Source organism: Xiphophorus hellerii, chromosome 1, assembly GCF_003331165.1.
Source record: "Xiphophorus hellerii strain 12219 chromosome 1, Xiphophorus_hellerii-4.1, whole genome shotgun sequence".
In the NCBI taxonomy this organism is placed as follows: Eukaryota; Metazoa; Chordata; class Actinopteri; order Cyprinodontiformes; family Poeciliidae; genus Xiphophorus; species Xiphophorus hellerii.
Genome location: NC_045672.1, coordinates 26,125,629 through 26,140,198, shown reverse-complemented (window position 1 = coordinate 26,140,198; position 14,570 = coordinate 26,125,629). Strand labels below are relative to the sequence as shown.

The window sequence follows — 14,570 nt, the reverse complement described above, 5'->3', positions numbered from 1 at the left end:
AAATACCAAACAGTTGATTTTGCAGTTTTTATCTGACAGTCACAGGTTGAAATGCAACCGACTTATTCGACAAATAGCTAGGAGGTGCATTTGGTTTTATGGTAAGCGTTGATATGAAATCGTGTTTGAACATGACTGAACGGGCTTCAGGTCACCTGATCGTTAAATTAGTGCAAGAAAACAAAACAACTAAAGCTGTACACTTTAAAACATAAGAAATTTTCCTAACAAGATGATTAAAGAGTTGGTAGTCAGATATCGATGGTTTATGATACAAGGAGGCGTTTATCAGCTGTTCGGGCTTATCTTGAGGGTTGCACATTTAAGCAAGACTTTTTAGCTCGTCATAATTACAAAACTGTATTTCATAGTCATAACTTTGCTACCTCATCATTACAAGATATATTTTTTACACAGACATGCACATTTTCAGAAGAGTTGTTTTTAAAGCAAACAGTTTAATGTGACAGAGCATTTAAATAACTTAAAAGATCCCAGGATGATGTGTATAAGTTACAAATTAATAGTTACCACTCTACTTCACTCAATTTGTGTCATACAGATGGATTCATTTCTAAAAATATGTCTATAACTATAACTTGGCCTGAAACTTCCAATAATTCAAACAACATTCTGCCTTTTAAGTGGTTAGAATAAAAGCCAGCTAATTGACAAATTAAAGTAATTTTATTTTACCTAGTTTTCAACTTTCTTTGTGTTTCTAACTTTTTAAAATGATTATTTAGGCCTATTTTTATCGGCATCTGGACTTTGTGAGAGACAAGTAAGGGTCCAATAGTACAGTTTTAAGGTGCAAATTATGAAATGACATATTTGATCTACTGTATGTCACTACATTATCAAAAAACAATAAGGAATCATCATTCATTACTTGAAGTTCTCAAAACTAAAAGATGTATTTCAGTTGGTGGACCATAATAAACACTTTATGGGGACTACTATTTAAAATGGTCCACGTATTTCAGATATTACCTTTAAAATATCAATTTTTGCCTGACTCCTCCCTTCCGGTGCTACACCCAATCAACTGCCGGCAGCGAGGGGATTTTCTGAAATGCCCAATCACCTACGCTTATTTTCAAGGCTTAAGCTGCATAATTAGTTTAACAACCAATCACGTCTAAGTGGGAGTGGCTAAACTGCATTTACCGGTACTCGTTGCCTTTGTGCTCAACAGCTGCATTTTCAGAGTAGAATGGCGACCGCTCTGTGCGGTCTGCAGTCTAGTAACGGTAAACAGACGAGAGCTCGTCGAGAACACCGGAGGAAGACAAAGGACTCCCTCAGGAGACGGGCTGCTATTTTCTTCCTCAGCAATATTTCTCTCGATGGAAGACCCCAGGGTCAACCTACCGCTGGAAATGCCGACCAAAAAGCCGGCGAGGAGACCGGACTCGGGGACGGAGAGGGCGGCGCGGCGGTTAAGCCCCTCCGGACTGATAGCGGAGGTCCTGTCAACCAGGTGACAGACCCCGCAGCGGAACCAGGGAGCGGCTCGTCCTCCAGTTTACCCGGGGGACTCGGTTTTGTCCGGCCTTCGTTGGTAACGTCTCCTGGACCGACTACCACCAATTCTGTGGGACCCAACGAGGTATTTTTAGAGACCTGCGGCGCGGGAGAGACGCAGCTTCCGGGTATCCCGCTGTCTCCTTTGACAAGCGGACACCAGCCCTGCTCCCGGGCCAAATCAACGCCCGCCGTCCTCAGCCCGACCCCGGCCGGAAACTCTCTGGATTCCAGGCAGAGGTGAGGCATGTTGTCAGTGTGTCACCACGGAGCACTGTGGGCCTCGAAACGGGCCACTGACTTCCGTATTAAATGGTTTTGATTCGCTCTACCAGAGGAATTCACTCATATGCTCCAGATTGTCTTCCATTTAAATTATCTATAACATTAACTGTTTTGAATGTTAAGTTAGAAAACTGTGTTTATTCCCCTTTTACTTACCTCCCAAAAGCTGTTGTATAATAAAGCTACTTTTAATAATAACAGAACCTATTGAAGGCCGGCCCGATGTATAAGTAAGCCTATAAACGATTAATAAATTAATCAGATTACAAATTAAAATGAGCTTACATCCTAATGATTAATGTTTTTGAAGGGCAGTTTTGTTTACAGAGACTTCATAATTCATTTTATTTATGGTTTCAGTTGTGTTAGGTTTTTTTACTTTCTGTTTATTTATTGTTTTTGGATATTTAAAATATCTACCAGATCCAGTGTGGAATGTCCTGAACATTTATTAGTCTTTGAGAGGGAAAAGTTGCACTGTTATCCCATTATCAATACTTGAAAAAGTAATCAAAACAACAATATTAATTTTGTTTAGTCTTCATAATTAATTTTATTTATTGTTTATTCTGAATATTTAAAATGTTTTCCAGTTTAAGTGTTAAATGTTCATCAGAATTTAAATTTTATTCATCTTTGAGAATGTGTTCTTGCATTATTCTGTCATTACCGTTATATTACCTATAATCGGTCTCAAAACTACAATATTATCGTTTATCACAACAACTTCTGGGACAATTTATCACCCAGCAAAATTTGTTGTTGTGACAGTCCTAATTATTTGTAATTTTTTTAAAGAAAAAAAAAGTGAGAAAAAAAATTGTTAAAATTGTAAATCGAATTTGGTATAAAAAATAATCACATTTTATTTTCAAGCAATATCGCCCAGCACTATGGGCCCCAAAGAAAATTCTAATCTGGGTTTCAATTAATCTTTGGCCGGCCCTGGAGCTGCATCACATGAATGTTCTGGGTTTGCCTGTGAAATCGCCCAGTAAAGCCGTCTCTTTCTATTTTTTGTGCAGGCAGAGGAACATTTCTGGTTCTCCTGGACCCAAGGTGCCAAAGAAAGTCCACTTCATCAAGAGCATGAGGCAGTATGACACAAGAGGAAGCAGGTATGTCTGCTTTAAAATCACATTTAATGAGCAGAACACAGAAAAACAAAATCTGTTGTAATATTGATGAAGGTACTTCGGTAGCAGCAGCATAATGCTCCTGCATAGAGTTGTTGTAAGCTGATTAATTCTGGTACAGAGGCTACAGAGAAATAACCGGGATACACAGCTGCTGTTAGGGGATTGCCACTGCGAATTTAATCACCCTTGGAAGCTCAGCAAAAGCCAAAAGAGGTGCAGTGAGGAAATCTAACACCGTATTGCACCAGCGGTAAGGTTATCCTGAAGCAAGAAGTGGCTTAGATAACACACTGTTGGTGTCCGACTAGGCTGGTTTCTCACACAACTTCAGAAAAGTGGATGCCATGAATATTTTGGCTTTACACATGATTAGATATTTACCTCTACTTTTCATACTTGTCATCATCTCCTTCATATTCATCTCCACATGCTTTCGTTTGTTTGTGTTTATTCTGCTGGTGAGTGCAAACTAAGTGATCCTAAACTGTCCCACAGGTTTGAGTTTCTGTTTTTGTCCCGACGGGAAGCGAACCCGTTTAGATTGTTTAGACCTCAAACTCCAGCAGGTGCTTGTCAGCTCTGAAGCTGTGGGTGTTTATTGGCAGGTTTTTACAGCAGCATGTCATTGTTGTCTTATGAGGAGCTAAAGCCGGTGTGTTGTGCATTTACTAGTTGTGGTGGTGTCATAAACACTGGGAGGAACTAGTTTCTCCACATTTTACTCCGTACAGAAGCTCTATAGAGTCAGAGTGTGTTTGTTTATGTGTTGTGTTTCAGCTGATTTGCCTCCAGCCTGTGTCTCTTTACCAAAACAATTCAGTCTCAGAGAGTTATACAAGATACAACTAAAAAAAAAAAAACACTTCTAGACAATTTTTTACAGACTAACAAAAACAATTCTGATTGGTTTTAATTTGTTTTAATGTTTCACTTTATCAGGTGTGCACATCACCTCAAAGACAGCAGCTAAATATTCAGTTAAAAGACACTTTATTTATTCCAAAAGGGAAGTTAAATGTCATGCAAGCATCTTTAAAGAGTCGTTGATGGTGATGCTGTGGGCAGGAAGGTTCTCCAGTAGCAGCCAGTCTTGCAGCGACCCTAAAGAGGCCTCTGACTGAAGACTGCTTGTTGCTGCATAGCAGTCTCATGACATGCGAACAGCTCAATTTCTGGACAGCAGAGATGATATTTCACTGCTAATCCACCTAATTTGATTTTGTTGCCTCAGATGTTGGAGTAGGAGATGGAATCAATTAAAGAGATCGTTTGGGATAAACGGGATACATCTAGAGATAAATTTGCGGTCATAGTTTATGTTTTATTTGAGCTTTTGAGATGCTAATCGGTTTCTCCCACTTGTAAAAACAATACCTTGTTGCCATGGTGACACATCACAACAAACGTCCTTAAGTAAAACAGTAAGAGAAAAATCCTTCCTGCTTCATGGCATCCAGAACAAGAGGGACTAATTGTCCATACATGCAACGCCTAAACCAAAAATATGACAAATAAAAATGTACAAAGTCTATCCCATCATGAGCTGCAAATTTCTAGAATCGGATTATAAATATAAATATCATTTATATTCTATCTCGGCTTGTTCCAACCTGCACGAAAATCATAATTCTTCTGTACATATATTAATTTTTAAATCTCCATTCAGCTCCGTTATACAGTAAAATAAAAAAAGTAAAATATCCTTTTTCTAATCAACAGTGAATAAATACTACAAAACAATATTTACACTGCAGTGTATAAAAAAGTACATATTTTATTATGATTAGCTGCTGTCTGTTCTAAATTTGACTGATGGCAAACAAAAGTTTGAAATTCATGCATGTGAAACAGAAAGTTTCTGAACCTTCTTTCTCTTTCAGTTTCGTCTGGTAAGACAAACATCTTGCAGTAAGAGTTTTGCTTCCCTGATTCAAATAAACCTAACCAAAATAAAACGCTTTGCCTTTATGTTACAAATAAAAACAACAATAACATTAGCAGAGTGCTTCTCTGTTAAAATGCAGCTGCTTTCATAGTTAAATTAAACTCTTTGCATTGAGAGGTTGACTTTGCCTTTGTGCAGCTTAAAATGTTGTTGTTTTTTAGTGTTTTAATTGTAATAATTACCAATAAATTTTATGGTGAAATTCATAAATTTGGTTTCCAGTAGAAATTTGAACACACAAGAATTCAGCACAGAGACACTTTCCCTCAGAAAGTCCTCCATACATGGTGGAAAAAATATATAATTCATGCTCCACGTTTCTGTGAAAAAGTAAATTATTAAGGTGCATAAATGTAAAAAAATGAATAAAACAGCACTTTACGAGAGCGACTTGACTTCATTTGACCTGCCGAAGACTTTCTGAATATCTAACCCGAGGCTGGTTGGTGTTTGGCACTTTCTGAAGATCCAGACCTCGTTATTATCTCTGTGACTTGACTGTGATGGTGAAAGTGAGCCGGGTGTCGTTGCTTTCAGTGGTTTTTCACAGCCGTGTAGCTTCACTAGAAACCATCTCTAGATGTGGCTCTGTGACTTATTTCTGTGTCATTGCTAGGGATGGGCGATATGGACTAAAAGTCCAGCAAAACATTTATTTATTGTGATAATACTGATGATAAATGCTAATTTAAAGTCTATTTTGGTGGTTATTTGATTGGGTTGTGACTACGGCTGCAAGTATTTAAGTTATCAATTATTCTGACAATTAATCGATTAATCGGATTTTTAAAAATTGCCATAATCTGCAGACTTTTGATACAATTTTAGAAATATAGTAAAAGCTGCAATAAACACATAATTCAACTCACATTTTAAATAAGAAAATAAACATTTTATTGCCTAACATGCAGTAATATGTCATTCCTTTAGCTTGATTTAGCTTGTAGCAAAAGACGCATCAGCAGAAAAAAAATGTGAAAAACTCAGAGTAAACATAAATTCTGTTTAGGACTAATCTGGTGATTATATTTTGAATTATTTCATAGCAGAAGGTGCTTTAATAGAGATTAGTCAACATTACTGAAATTCATGACAGTTTAGTTATGCAGGAATTGGCACAATAGCTAAATTTTAAGTAGGTAAGCAAGCAGAAAAAACATATTTACAGATGGGTTTTTTTATCTTAAATGCTGAATTTGTATTTTTTTTTTGTATTATTTAGGTTTAATTACTGCTCTGAATATGTTGTTCTTTACGCAAATTGTCATTTTTTTGAGTCTGTACAATCAAATTAACGATTAATTGATTACTAGATCAATTATTGATTATTTCAATAATAGATTAATCCGATTAATTGTTGTGACTGCAGCCCATAGCGTAATATAAAGGCTTCGATATTGCTATTGGTTTCTGCTCTAATGGAGAAAAACATAAAATTTGATTAGTATTGATCTCAGTAATGTGTAGTTCTCATGTTTTGCGTATAAATTTAAATTCCCATGGCCTCTCAAGGTGATTGCCCATCCCTGGCCACTGCAGCTGATGTCTGTGGTGTGTATCCTGGCGGTTCTTGTCGCTGCTGTCTGTAGACTGACACTCCATCTGTTCTGTCTGCCTGTTCACGCTGTGTCCTGCAGGATCATGCTGATTTGTACCAAGCGATCGCTTTATGCTGCTTTCTCAGTGCTGCCCTATGGAGAGAGAGCTCACCTCAGGTACTAAGAACGCAGCTACCTCCTCTTCTCCCAGCAGGGAGCAACACCACCCACCCTCACTTTTACGTTTTCATCATCCACCCGTCTGACCCACGTCATTCTCGGAGGAGAGCCGGGTTGGCGCCGGGAATTACGTAGAAATGTTTGTGTGTTTGAACAGTGACCCGAAGCTGGACGCTCAGAGACAGAGGCTGTCCTCTGTGGTGGCTGCGGATCTGCTGCCGTCGCTGGAAGGAGTGGAGCTGGGCGCCTCCGGAAAGGTAAGCATCCAACCGTACATCTAACCGTACAACCAACCATCCAACCGTACAACCAACCAACCAACCGTACAACCAACCAACCAACCAACCAACCATTCATACAAACATCTAACCGTACAACCAGCCATCCAATCGTACAACCAACCAACCAACCGTACAACCAACCAACCATTCATACAAACATCTAACTATACAACCAACCATCCAACCGTACAACCAACCAACCAACCATCCAACCGTACAACCAACCAACCATTCATACAAACATCCAACCGTACAACCAGCCATCCAATCGTACAACCAACCAACCAACCGTACAACCAACCAACCATTCATACAAACATCTAACCGTACAACCAACCATCCAACCGTACAACCAACCAACCATTCATACAAACATCCAACCGTACAACTAACCATCCAACCGTACAACTAACCAACCGTACAACCAACCATCCCAACCGTACAACCATCCAACCGTACAACCAACCATCCAACCGTACAACTAACCAACCGTACAACCAACCATCCATCACACAACCATCTAATCAGCCGTACATCTGCACATCATCGATCTGTCCATCCATCCATCCGTTCATACAACCATTTATTCATCCATCCATCCAACCAACCAACCAATCCACCATTTATTCGTCCGTCCAACCAACCAACCAACCAACCAACCAACCAACCAACCAACCAACCAACCAACCAACCAACCAACACACATGTATTCTGTAAAATAAGCTTTAGTAATTAAGTGCAAAATCTGCAGATTGTGGGTTTTTTTGTCAGATCTCCTGATTAATAGTCAGAATAATTGATTACTAAAATAATCATTAGCTGCAGCCCCCAGCTGTATGTAAACATCTGAGCTGTATAGTGTGAATTGGAGAAAATCCATAAAAAATTCAGCATTTAGCATCCATTTTTTGTTTTTTAAAATCCTTATAAAAGTTTTAGCTTAGTAATTACAATAACCAAAAAAAAAAAGATAAACGGTACAATTTCTCGTTTTCAGACGGTGTCGTACGCTCAGCTTCTGTTCCCGACCAACGCCTTGGTGAGGCAGAAGAGCTGCAGCGTGTTGGAGAGCTGCACATCTCAGACCCCTCAGAGTCGTTTCCGTGGCAACGGGCAAAAAGGCTTCACTCCTGCTCGTCCAAACAGCGGCACACCGCAAGACCCATGTATGACTCCAAGCTTATGCACACACACACACACACCCCCACACACACACACCCACACACACTTACCCCCAGCTCTGATGGTTCTCTGGATTCTGTGTTGCAGACATAGAGGAGGTCGGGGATTATGACCCCAACCTGCTCAGTGACCCCCGGTGGCCGTGTGGGAGACATAAAAGGGTTCTGATATTTGCATCATATGTGGTGAGCAGAGCTGCAGCTTCTTTTTTTGTTCCTGATTATCTCTGTGGAAATAAAAACAAAAAAAGTGTTAAATTGTGTTTATTTTTTATTAGATGTAAAAGAAAACGCTGCAGAAATCAAATTACATTTGAATTATTTTATGAAGTTTTGATTAAATCCTAACAAATTTCATCAAATTAGATTATAGAGTTAAAATAAATCTAATTCCCCTGCAGTTTGAAGAAAAGTTAAGACAAATCCTCACAAGAGGCCGAGTTGAATTGTTAAATTATGGACTTTTGTTTGTTTTTAAAGGGATCTATAATACAAAATTCACATTTTAAATGTTTTTGTAATGTTATTTGGGTTTCTGCTGCATCCATTTTTGGTAATAAGTTACTGTTTTTGGAATATTAGCCATTTCAAAAACCTCCTGACGCTGCCCCGTTACCTAGCAATCCTAGCTGAGCCCAGCCCATCACCTAGCAACCGAAGCAGAGCTCTGGCACGTTTGGTCAGATTAGGATAGGTCTATGGGCTTTACAAAGCATGTTTATTACATTTTTCACACAAAATTATTCCTAGATAATCAGATTTTAGTTTACTCAGTTCTGCCTGTTTTGAGCTCCTTTCAGGATGGGATGTTTTAGGCCTCCTGTCACTTTAAATCCAAATAAGCAGCCGCTGGCCACCCCCCAACGCGATGTTTACACTCACATGTGAAAATGGCTGCAAACAGATGCGTAATTATACAACCGTACATCTTTGAAAAGCATTAGTAGAGCCTCCTGCACAACCAACTAGAATGCAGCAAGTGGTTTCTAAATGGCAGCCAACAAAAAAAACTCTTGTCTTTCCCAGTAGCCATTGTACAGCGCTTAGAGCGGTAAAGCCAGGTGACCCAACATTCTAGAATTCTACTTAAGTTGCTAGGTAACAGGCTGGGCTTGGCTTAGGTTGCTAAGCAACTAGAGAGTGCCCATTGAATGTGACTTAATCAGGAGGTTTTTGATATGATTCATTTTCCAGACACTGAAAAATATTAACTTATTACCAAAAAAACAGCTGGGTGATTTGTTTTTTTAAGCACTTGGTTTGTTTTTAAAAGCAGCTGAGACCCAATTGAGGTATAAAAATGTGCAAAATGTTAATTTTGGATTTATCCCGTCCCTTTAAAATGTGTGACAAACAAAGCAATAACAGTTAATCTGTAAGAGCGAAACATGTAAAACACAATATGAACAGAATATAACTCACACAGATGGTCGTATCCTGGTTTCTCTTGACCATCTGGACTCTCTGAGGTTGGTTGCAGAAATCAGGATACAGGTTTTATTTGACTTGTAAATCGTTCAGTCAGTCCGCCGAGTCTTTACAACCTCTGGAGAGAGAATACCTCCTTTATGCCGCGCTCATGTGATACTATATCCTTGTTGTGTCACGTGGCAGTAACCTTTAGCCCTTAGTGTGTGTGCGTTTGTTTGTAATACCTTGTGGGGACCATTTTCCTGACACATAGTACGTTGTGGGGAGCGAAGCCTGGTCCCCACAAGGGAAAACGCTGTTTTTGGGTCAGGGGTTAGATTTAGGACTAAGGTGTGATTTGAGTTTTGGTTAGGGTTAGGCTGTAGAAATGAGTGGAAGTCAATGGAAAGTTCCCACAAAGATAGCCATGCAAACGTGTGTGTGTGTGTGTGTGTGAAAACCGCAGGTTTGTATTGAGCTGCTGGTTTATTTCCCGTCTCTGCAGACGACCATTATTGAATACGTGAAACCGTCCGATCTGAAGAAGGACATGAATGAAACCTTCAAGGAGAAGTTTCCTCACATCAAGCTGACACTGAGCAAGATAAGAAGGTGCTTCTCTTCTTCTTCTGTGGTTTTAGAATCGTCCTCTCTCAACATGATCACACTGCAAAAGCACAAAATCTTACCATGTAGATATGGTCTAGTTTCTAGAGTAAATATGTTAATGCATTTGAAATTAAACAAAACTAACAAAATTCCTTAATATTGATGAAAAACTCCAGTAGCAGATTATTTCACTTATAATAAAACATTTACCCCATTTCATAATAGAAATAATCTGCCAGTGGAACTAGTACTTTTTCATCAATACTAAGGAATTACTCACCTAAAAAAAGCTCTTGTATGTTGCTGAAAAGTCAGTTTTTGTCTTATTTAAAATTCGATATTTGCACAAGACACTAGACCAGAAATACTTTTGTGTTTTTGCCGTTCCAGCCGATACAACTTACTCTTTGTTTGCAAACAATGGAGTAACTGTGACTTCTTCTTCTTCTCTGCCAGCCTGAAGAGGGAGATGAGGGCCGTGAGCGAAGAGTGCGGCCTGCAGCCGGTCACCATAGCGATGGCCTTTGTTTACTTTGAGAAACTGGTACTGCAAGGTCGCCTCAACAAGCAGAACAGGAAGCTTGTGGCGGCCGCGTGCGTTCTGCTGGCTGCGAAGATCAGCAGCGATCTGCGGAAACCAGAAGTCAAGCAGCTCATTGATGTGAGTAAACAGGCTAACGGCGCTAACAGGATCTGATTTAAAGACTGCAGAACCGTTAATAACTAGACCATGAGCGCTTCATTCGCCTCGGGTATTTTCTAAACAGCTTCTCCTTATTATCTTGTGTAGTTTATCTGAACAAAATGTAATTTAAGAGCTGGATGATCTTATTTATATGGTGAACCAGAGAATGTAAAGATGTTTAAAGGTTTATACGCATCAAATTTACATCAATTTACTAGGCTTCATCAACAGCCTTGTAATTAAGACAATCTGGTTCTTTTTAACAAAAATACTCAAAACTTTCTCAAAATGTTTTGTTGCAGCTACAGGCAGAAGTATTTGTTCAGTCATTATCATGTCTCTAAAGAGAAGCTGCTGTTTTGTTTTGTTTGTTTTTTTTTAAGGTGGATTGCTCACAGAAAGACTTGCGTAAAAATTAAAAATAGGTCTGCGACTAATGATTAGTTTGGTAATTGATTTTTGTATCAATTATGGACGATTAATTGCATAAAAACGGACACATTCTACAGATTTTTCTTTTACCACTTAAGTGTTTCATACAGTATTATAGATATATTAAAGGATGCAAATAAACTAGTTGGCTCATTTTTAAATAAGAAAATAAACATCTTGTTGTCTAAGATACAGTATCATACAGTTCTTTTAGTGAACGCTTGATCATTTGCAGCAAAGGATTCGTCTGCAGCTCAAAGAAACACTTCTAACGTCAACATTTGAAAAGCTCAGGTCTTTCTGCTTGACTTAACATCAATATAGTGAATTGCTAATCTGTTGCTCTAGTGATTAATAGAAGATTTATGTTTTGTTTTTACAGAATTAGTACCAGGTGAAGCTGAAAATGCACCATTTTAGGTGGAGCATATTTAAAGATAAAGGAATGTTTTTTATATCTTTTGCACATTTTTGGCTTAATTACAGCTCTCACTATGTTCTTTCAGCAAATGGCATGTTTTACAGTCTTTATACTCCAATTATTGATTGTTGAAATAATCGTTCGCTTATTTAGTTATCGTTTAATCAGTTCATCACGATTAATCTGATTAATCGCTTCAGCCCCAATTAAAAACTGCAGCACTGATGATCTGCTTATAAAACAGAAAAACAGTGGAAACTATTTATTGTCTTTATTGCATTTACTTACTTTAACAGATATGTTTGTCTCTAACTGAGAATTAACAAAAATCTGATTTCTGAATGTAAATAAAATGTAAAATAGAGGCTTTAAATGTTTCTTTACACACCAGTAACTGAGTCTATTTAGTTATTTAAAAGCAAACACTGAACTTATGTTTTACCCCATAAAAATAACAAACTGAGTAATTAAAATCATTGCTTTAACTCTAACTTAACGTTTTTATATCAGTTTATTTGCTCCAGACACAGCAGGTCATCTAATGATCTCCACTTCTGACGCGCTTTTCTCAAACTGAGCTTTAAAACTCTTCCAGGATCTTCACTGCTGATTGGTTTAGGCTGCTGTACCTGTAGTTTCCATGGCAACGGCTGCTGCAGGAGAATGAAAGCTGCGACTCAAACTAAGAGACGGAGTAGTAACCATGGCGACGGGGTTCAAAGTCTTGACATGCTTTTTGTTGAATGAAACGATTTCTTGCGTTTGATCGGCCGTCCCACAAAGTCGTGAAATTCAACATCAAATGCAGTGATTTTTAAAAAGTATGTACACCCCCCGTCCCATCGCAGAAACAAACTTTAATACGTTCAATTAGGATTTTATGAGGGAAGGAAAAGAGATGCAGTTTTTAAACTTTGTAGAAATATAAATATTGAAAATGTTGAGATTGTTTAAGGTTTTGAAATTTTAAAGTCTGTATTTTAAAAAAGGCTTTTGTATTTATTTTAACTTAAACATTCTGAAGATTACCTTTCAACCTCGCTTTCTTTCTTTTCCATTTTTCTCTCCTTTTACCTTTTACTTTCTTTTTCTCTTTCCAACTATTCTTTTTGTTTCTTTCTTTCTCTCAGAAAGATATTTTTCTGTCTTTGTCTTCTTTGCTTTCATTTTCAGTCTGTTTTGTTTTTCTCTATTTCTCCTCTCTTTACTAAATTAATAACCCTTTCAATAAATCACATTGAAGTGTGTGCTTGTAACAACATTTTGTGAATATTTCTCCGTCCTGGTTTGACTGGATTAGTTCACCAGGGTCGTGTAGTCGGTACCTGAAACTTTTCCTCTGCGTTTTGTCTCCTGCTGGACGAGCAGAAGCTGGAGGAGCGTTTCCGGATCAACCGGCGGGAGCTGATTCCTCTGGAGTTCCCGGTTCTGGTGGCTTTGGAGATGGGACTGTACCTCCCAGAGAGCAAGGTCATGCCGCACTACCGCCGACTGGTGCAGCAGGGTTAGACGGGCCGCCGCAGCACCAGACCCGTCACCTTTTATAAGCTGTGCTGTTTGAAATAAATGATTCTGTTTCTATTTATTTTAAATGCAAGGAGGGGGAATCGTTTACATTCTTTGTCAAACACTGTAGGTCGTGAGCATCTCGAATGTCTTTTTGTACGTGAAGATCCAGTCATGCGCTCTATGTTAGAGATGTTCATTCGGCACATTAAATGTGCTTTTACTTTTAGTTTCTCGTGATGCATCTTTTTTTAAAACACCATAATGTTCTTAACTTGTATTTACAGGTAGTAGTGGCTGTGATTTGTGTGTTTTTAGAGGCAAAAAGAGAGAGATGTAGCTTTGTGGATTTTTATTCTACAGGCTGTTGTATTTAAACTTCAAACGATAGATTTTTTAATTGAGTTTCTGACACTGTGAAGCATTTTTAGCTGTGAGAACAGAACTCAGAAGGCTGAGAAGTGACCTTTAATTTAATTTAATCATCTTGTCTCACAGCGATTCATGTTTGAACTGAAAACAGGATGTTATTGTGGCAGCTCTGACTGGTGTTGGTCGTCCTCACGTGCTGTAATACCACAGTGGTGTCACATTTAAAAAAACGTATGTATAGTATTTACTGTTTGATGTAATTCTGCAGGGATTTGTTTCGTTTGTCTTTCAGTTCTCAGGAATTTAAATTCGTTTCAGTAGCTCCTAAAATCCAACCCAAAGAAGTTTTTCCATTGGAGGTTAATGGAAAACAGCTGATTGTAGTTTTTTTCAGTGCACATGGGTGGATTTTAACGTTGTATCTCCTAAGATTTTAGCATTTGTGTGAATATGGTGAAAAAGTGCCTGAAAAACCACAGTATCAGTAAAACTGTCCAAACATGATGATTTTAGTCTTTTTATTTTTTCCCAGTTTTTTATTTTTTCCCACAGACGCAATTTTTTCAAACACTGCGTCTCCAGATAATGATGACCTAATTTAGACGTGATTCAGTCAGATGTAGTAAAGAGAGTTGGAAATAAACATCCAAATCTGCAGGACGTGTTTAAATCTAGCATAATAAATGTTTATTTCATTATTTCAGGACTGATTATGAACAGAAAGTTACTCTGGTCTAAACCAAAAAAAAAGCTTAATTGGAAAACGGTGTTTGTCCAATCTTTTTCCACCCCAAAATCTCCATGGTAACCATTCAGCTCTTCATTCTGAGCTGCAGCTTCCAAATTTTCCCCAAACTCCTTCAAACTAGCCAGAAGCAATTAGCAAACACCTGGTGGAGCTGCGCATCAGCTGAGCTCATTATAGGAGCTACTTCTGAAACGCTGGTAAAAAACGCATGGCTCCTTTATTAAAGAGTTCATAAAGGAGCCATGTCATAATGACTTCCTTCAGAAACAGGAGTTTTTAAAGAGGCAGAGGCCCAATTTCATGGAGTTAAA

General features: G+C 38.4%; 1 protein-coding gene across 2 annotated transcripts; it reads left to right on the top strand.

Moving 5' to 3' along the window:
• The first annotated feature begins 1,175 nt into the window (after window positions 1-1,175).
• Window positions 1,176-14,015, top strand: LOC116711844 (CDK5 and ABL1 enzyme substrate 2-like). 2 transcript variants are annotated; one of them, XM_032551446.1, is made up of 9 exons: window positions 1,176-1,767; window positions 2,838-2,930; window positions 6,534-6,611; window positions 6,772-6,871; window positions 7,893-8,061; window positions 8,165-8,262; window positions 9,992-10,098; window positions 10,552-10,756; window positions 13,002-14,015. In XM_032551446.1, the coding sequence occupies exons 1-9, from the start codon at window positions 1,217-1,219 to the stop codon at window positions 13,140-13,142; spliced, it is 1,542 nt and encodes a 513-aa protein (XP_032407337.1). In that variant the 5' UTR covers window positions 1,176-1,216; the 3' UTR covers window positions 13,143-14,015. The 2 variants fall into 2 exon arrangements, with proteins under 2 accessions (XP_032407337.1, XP_032407419.1); XM_032551528.1 differs by lacking the exon at window positions 6,534-6,611.
• The last annotated feature ends 555 nt before the right edge of the window (window positions 14,016-14,570 follow it).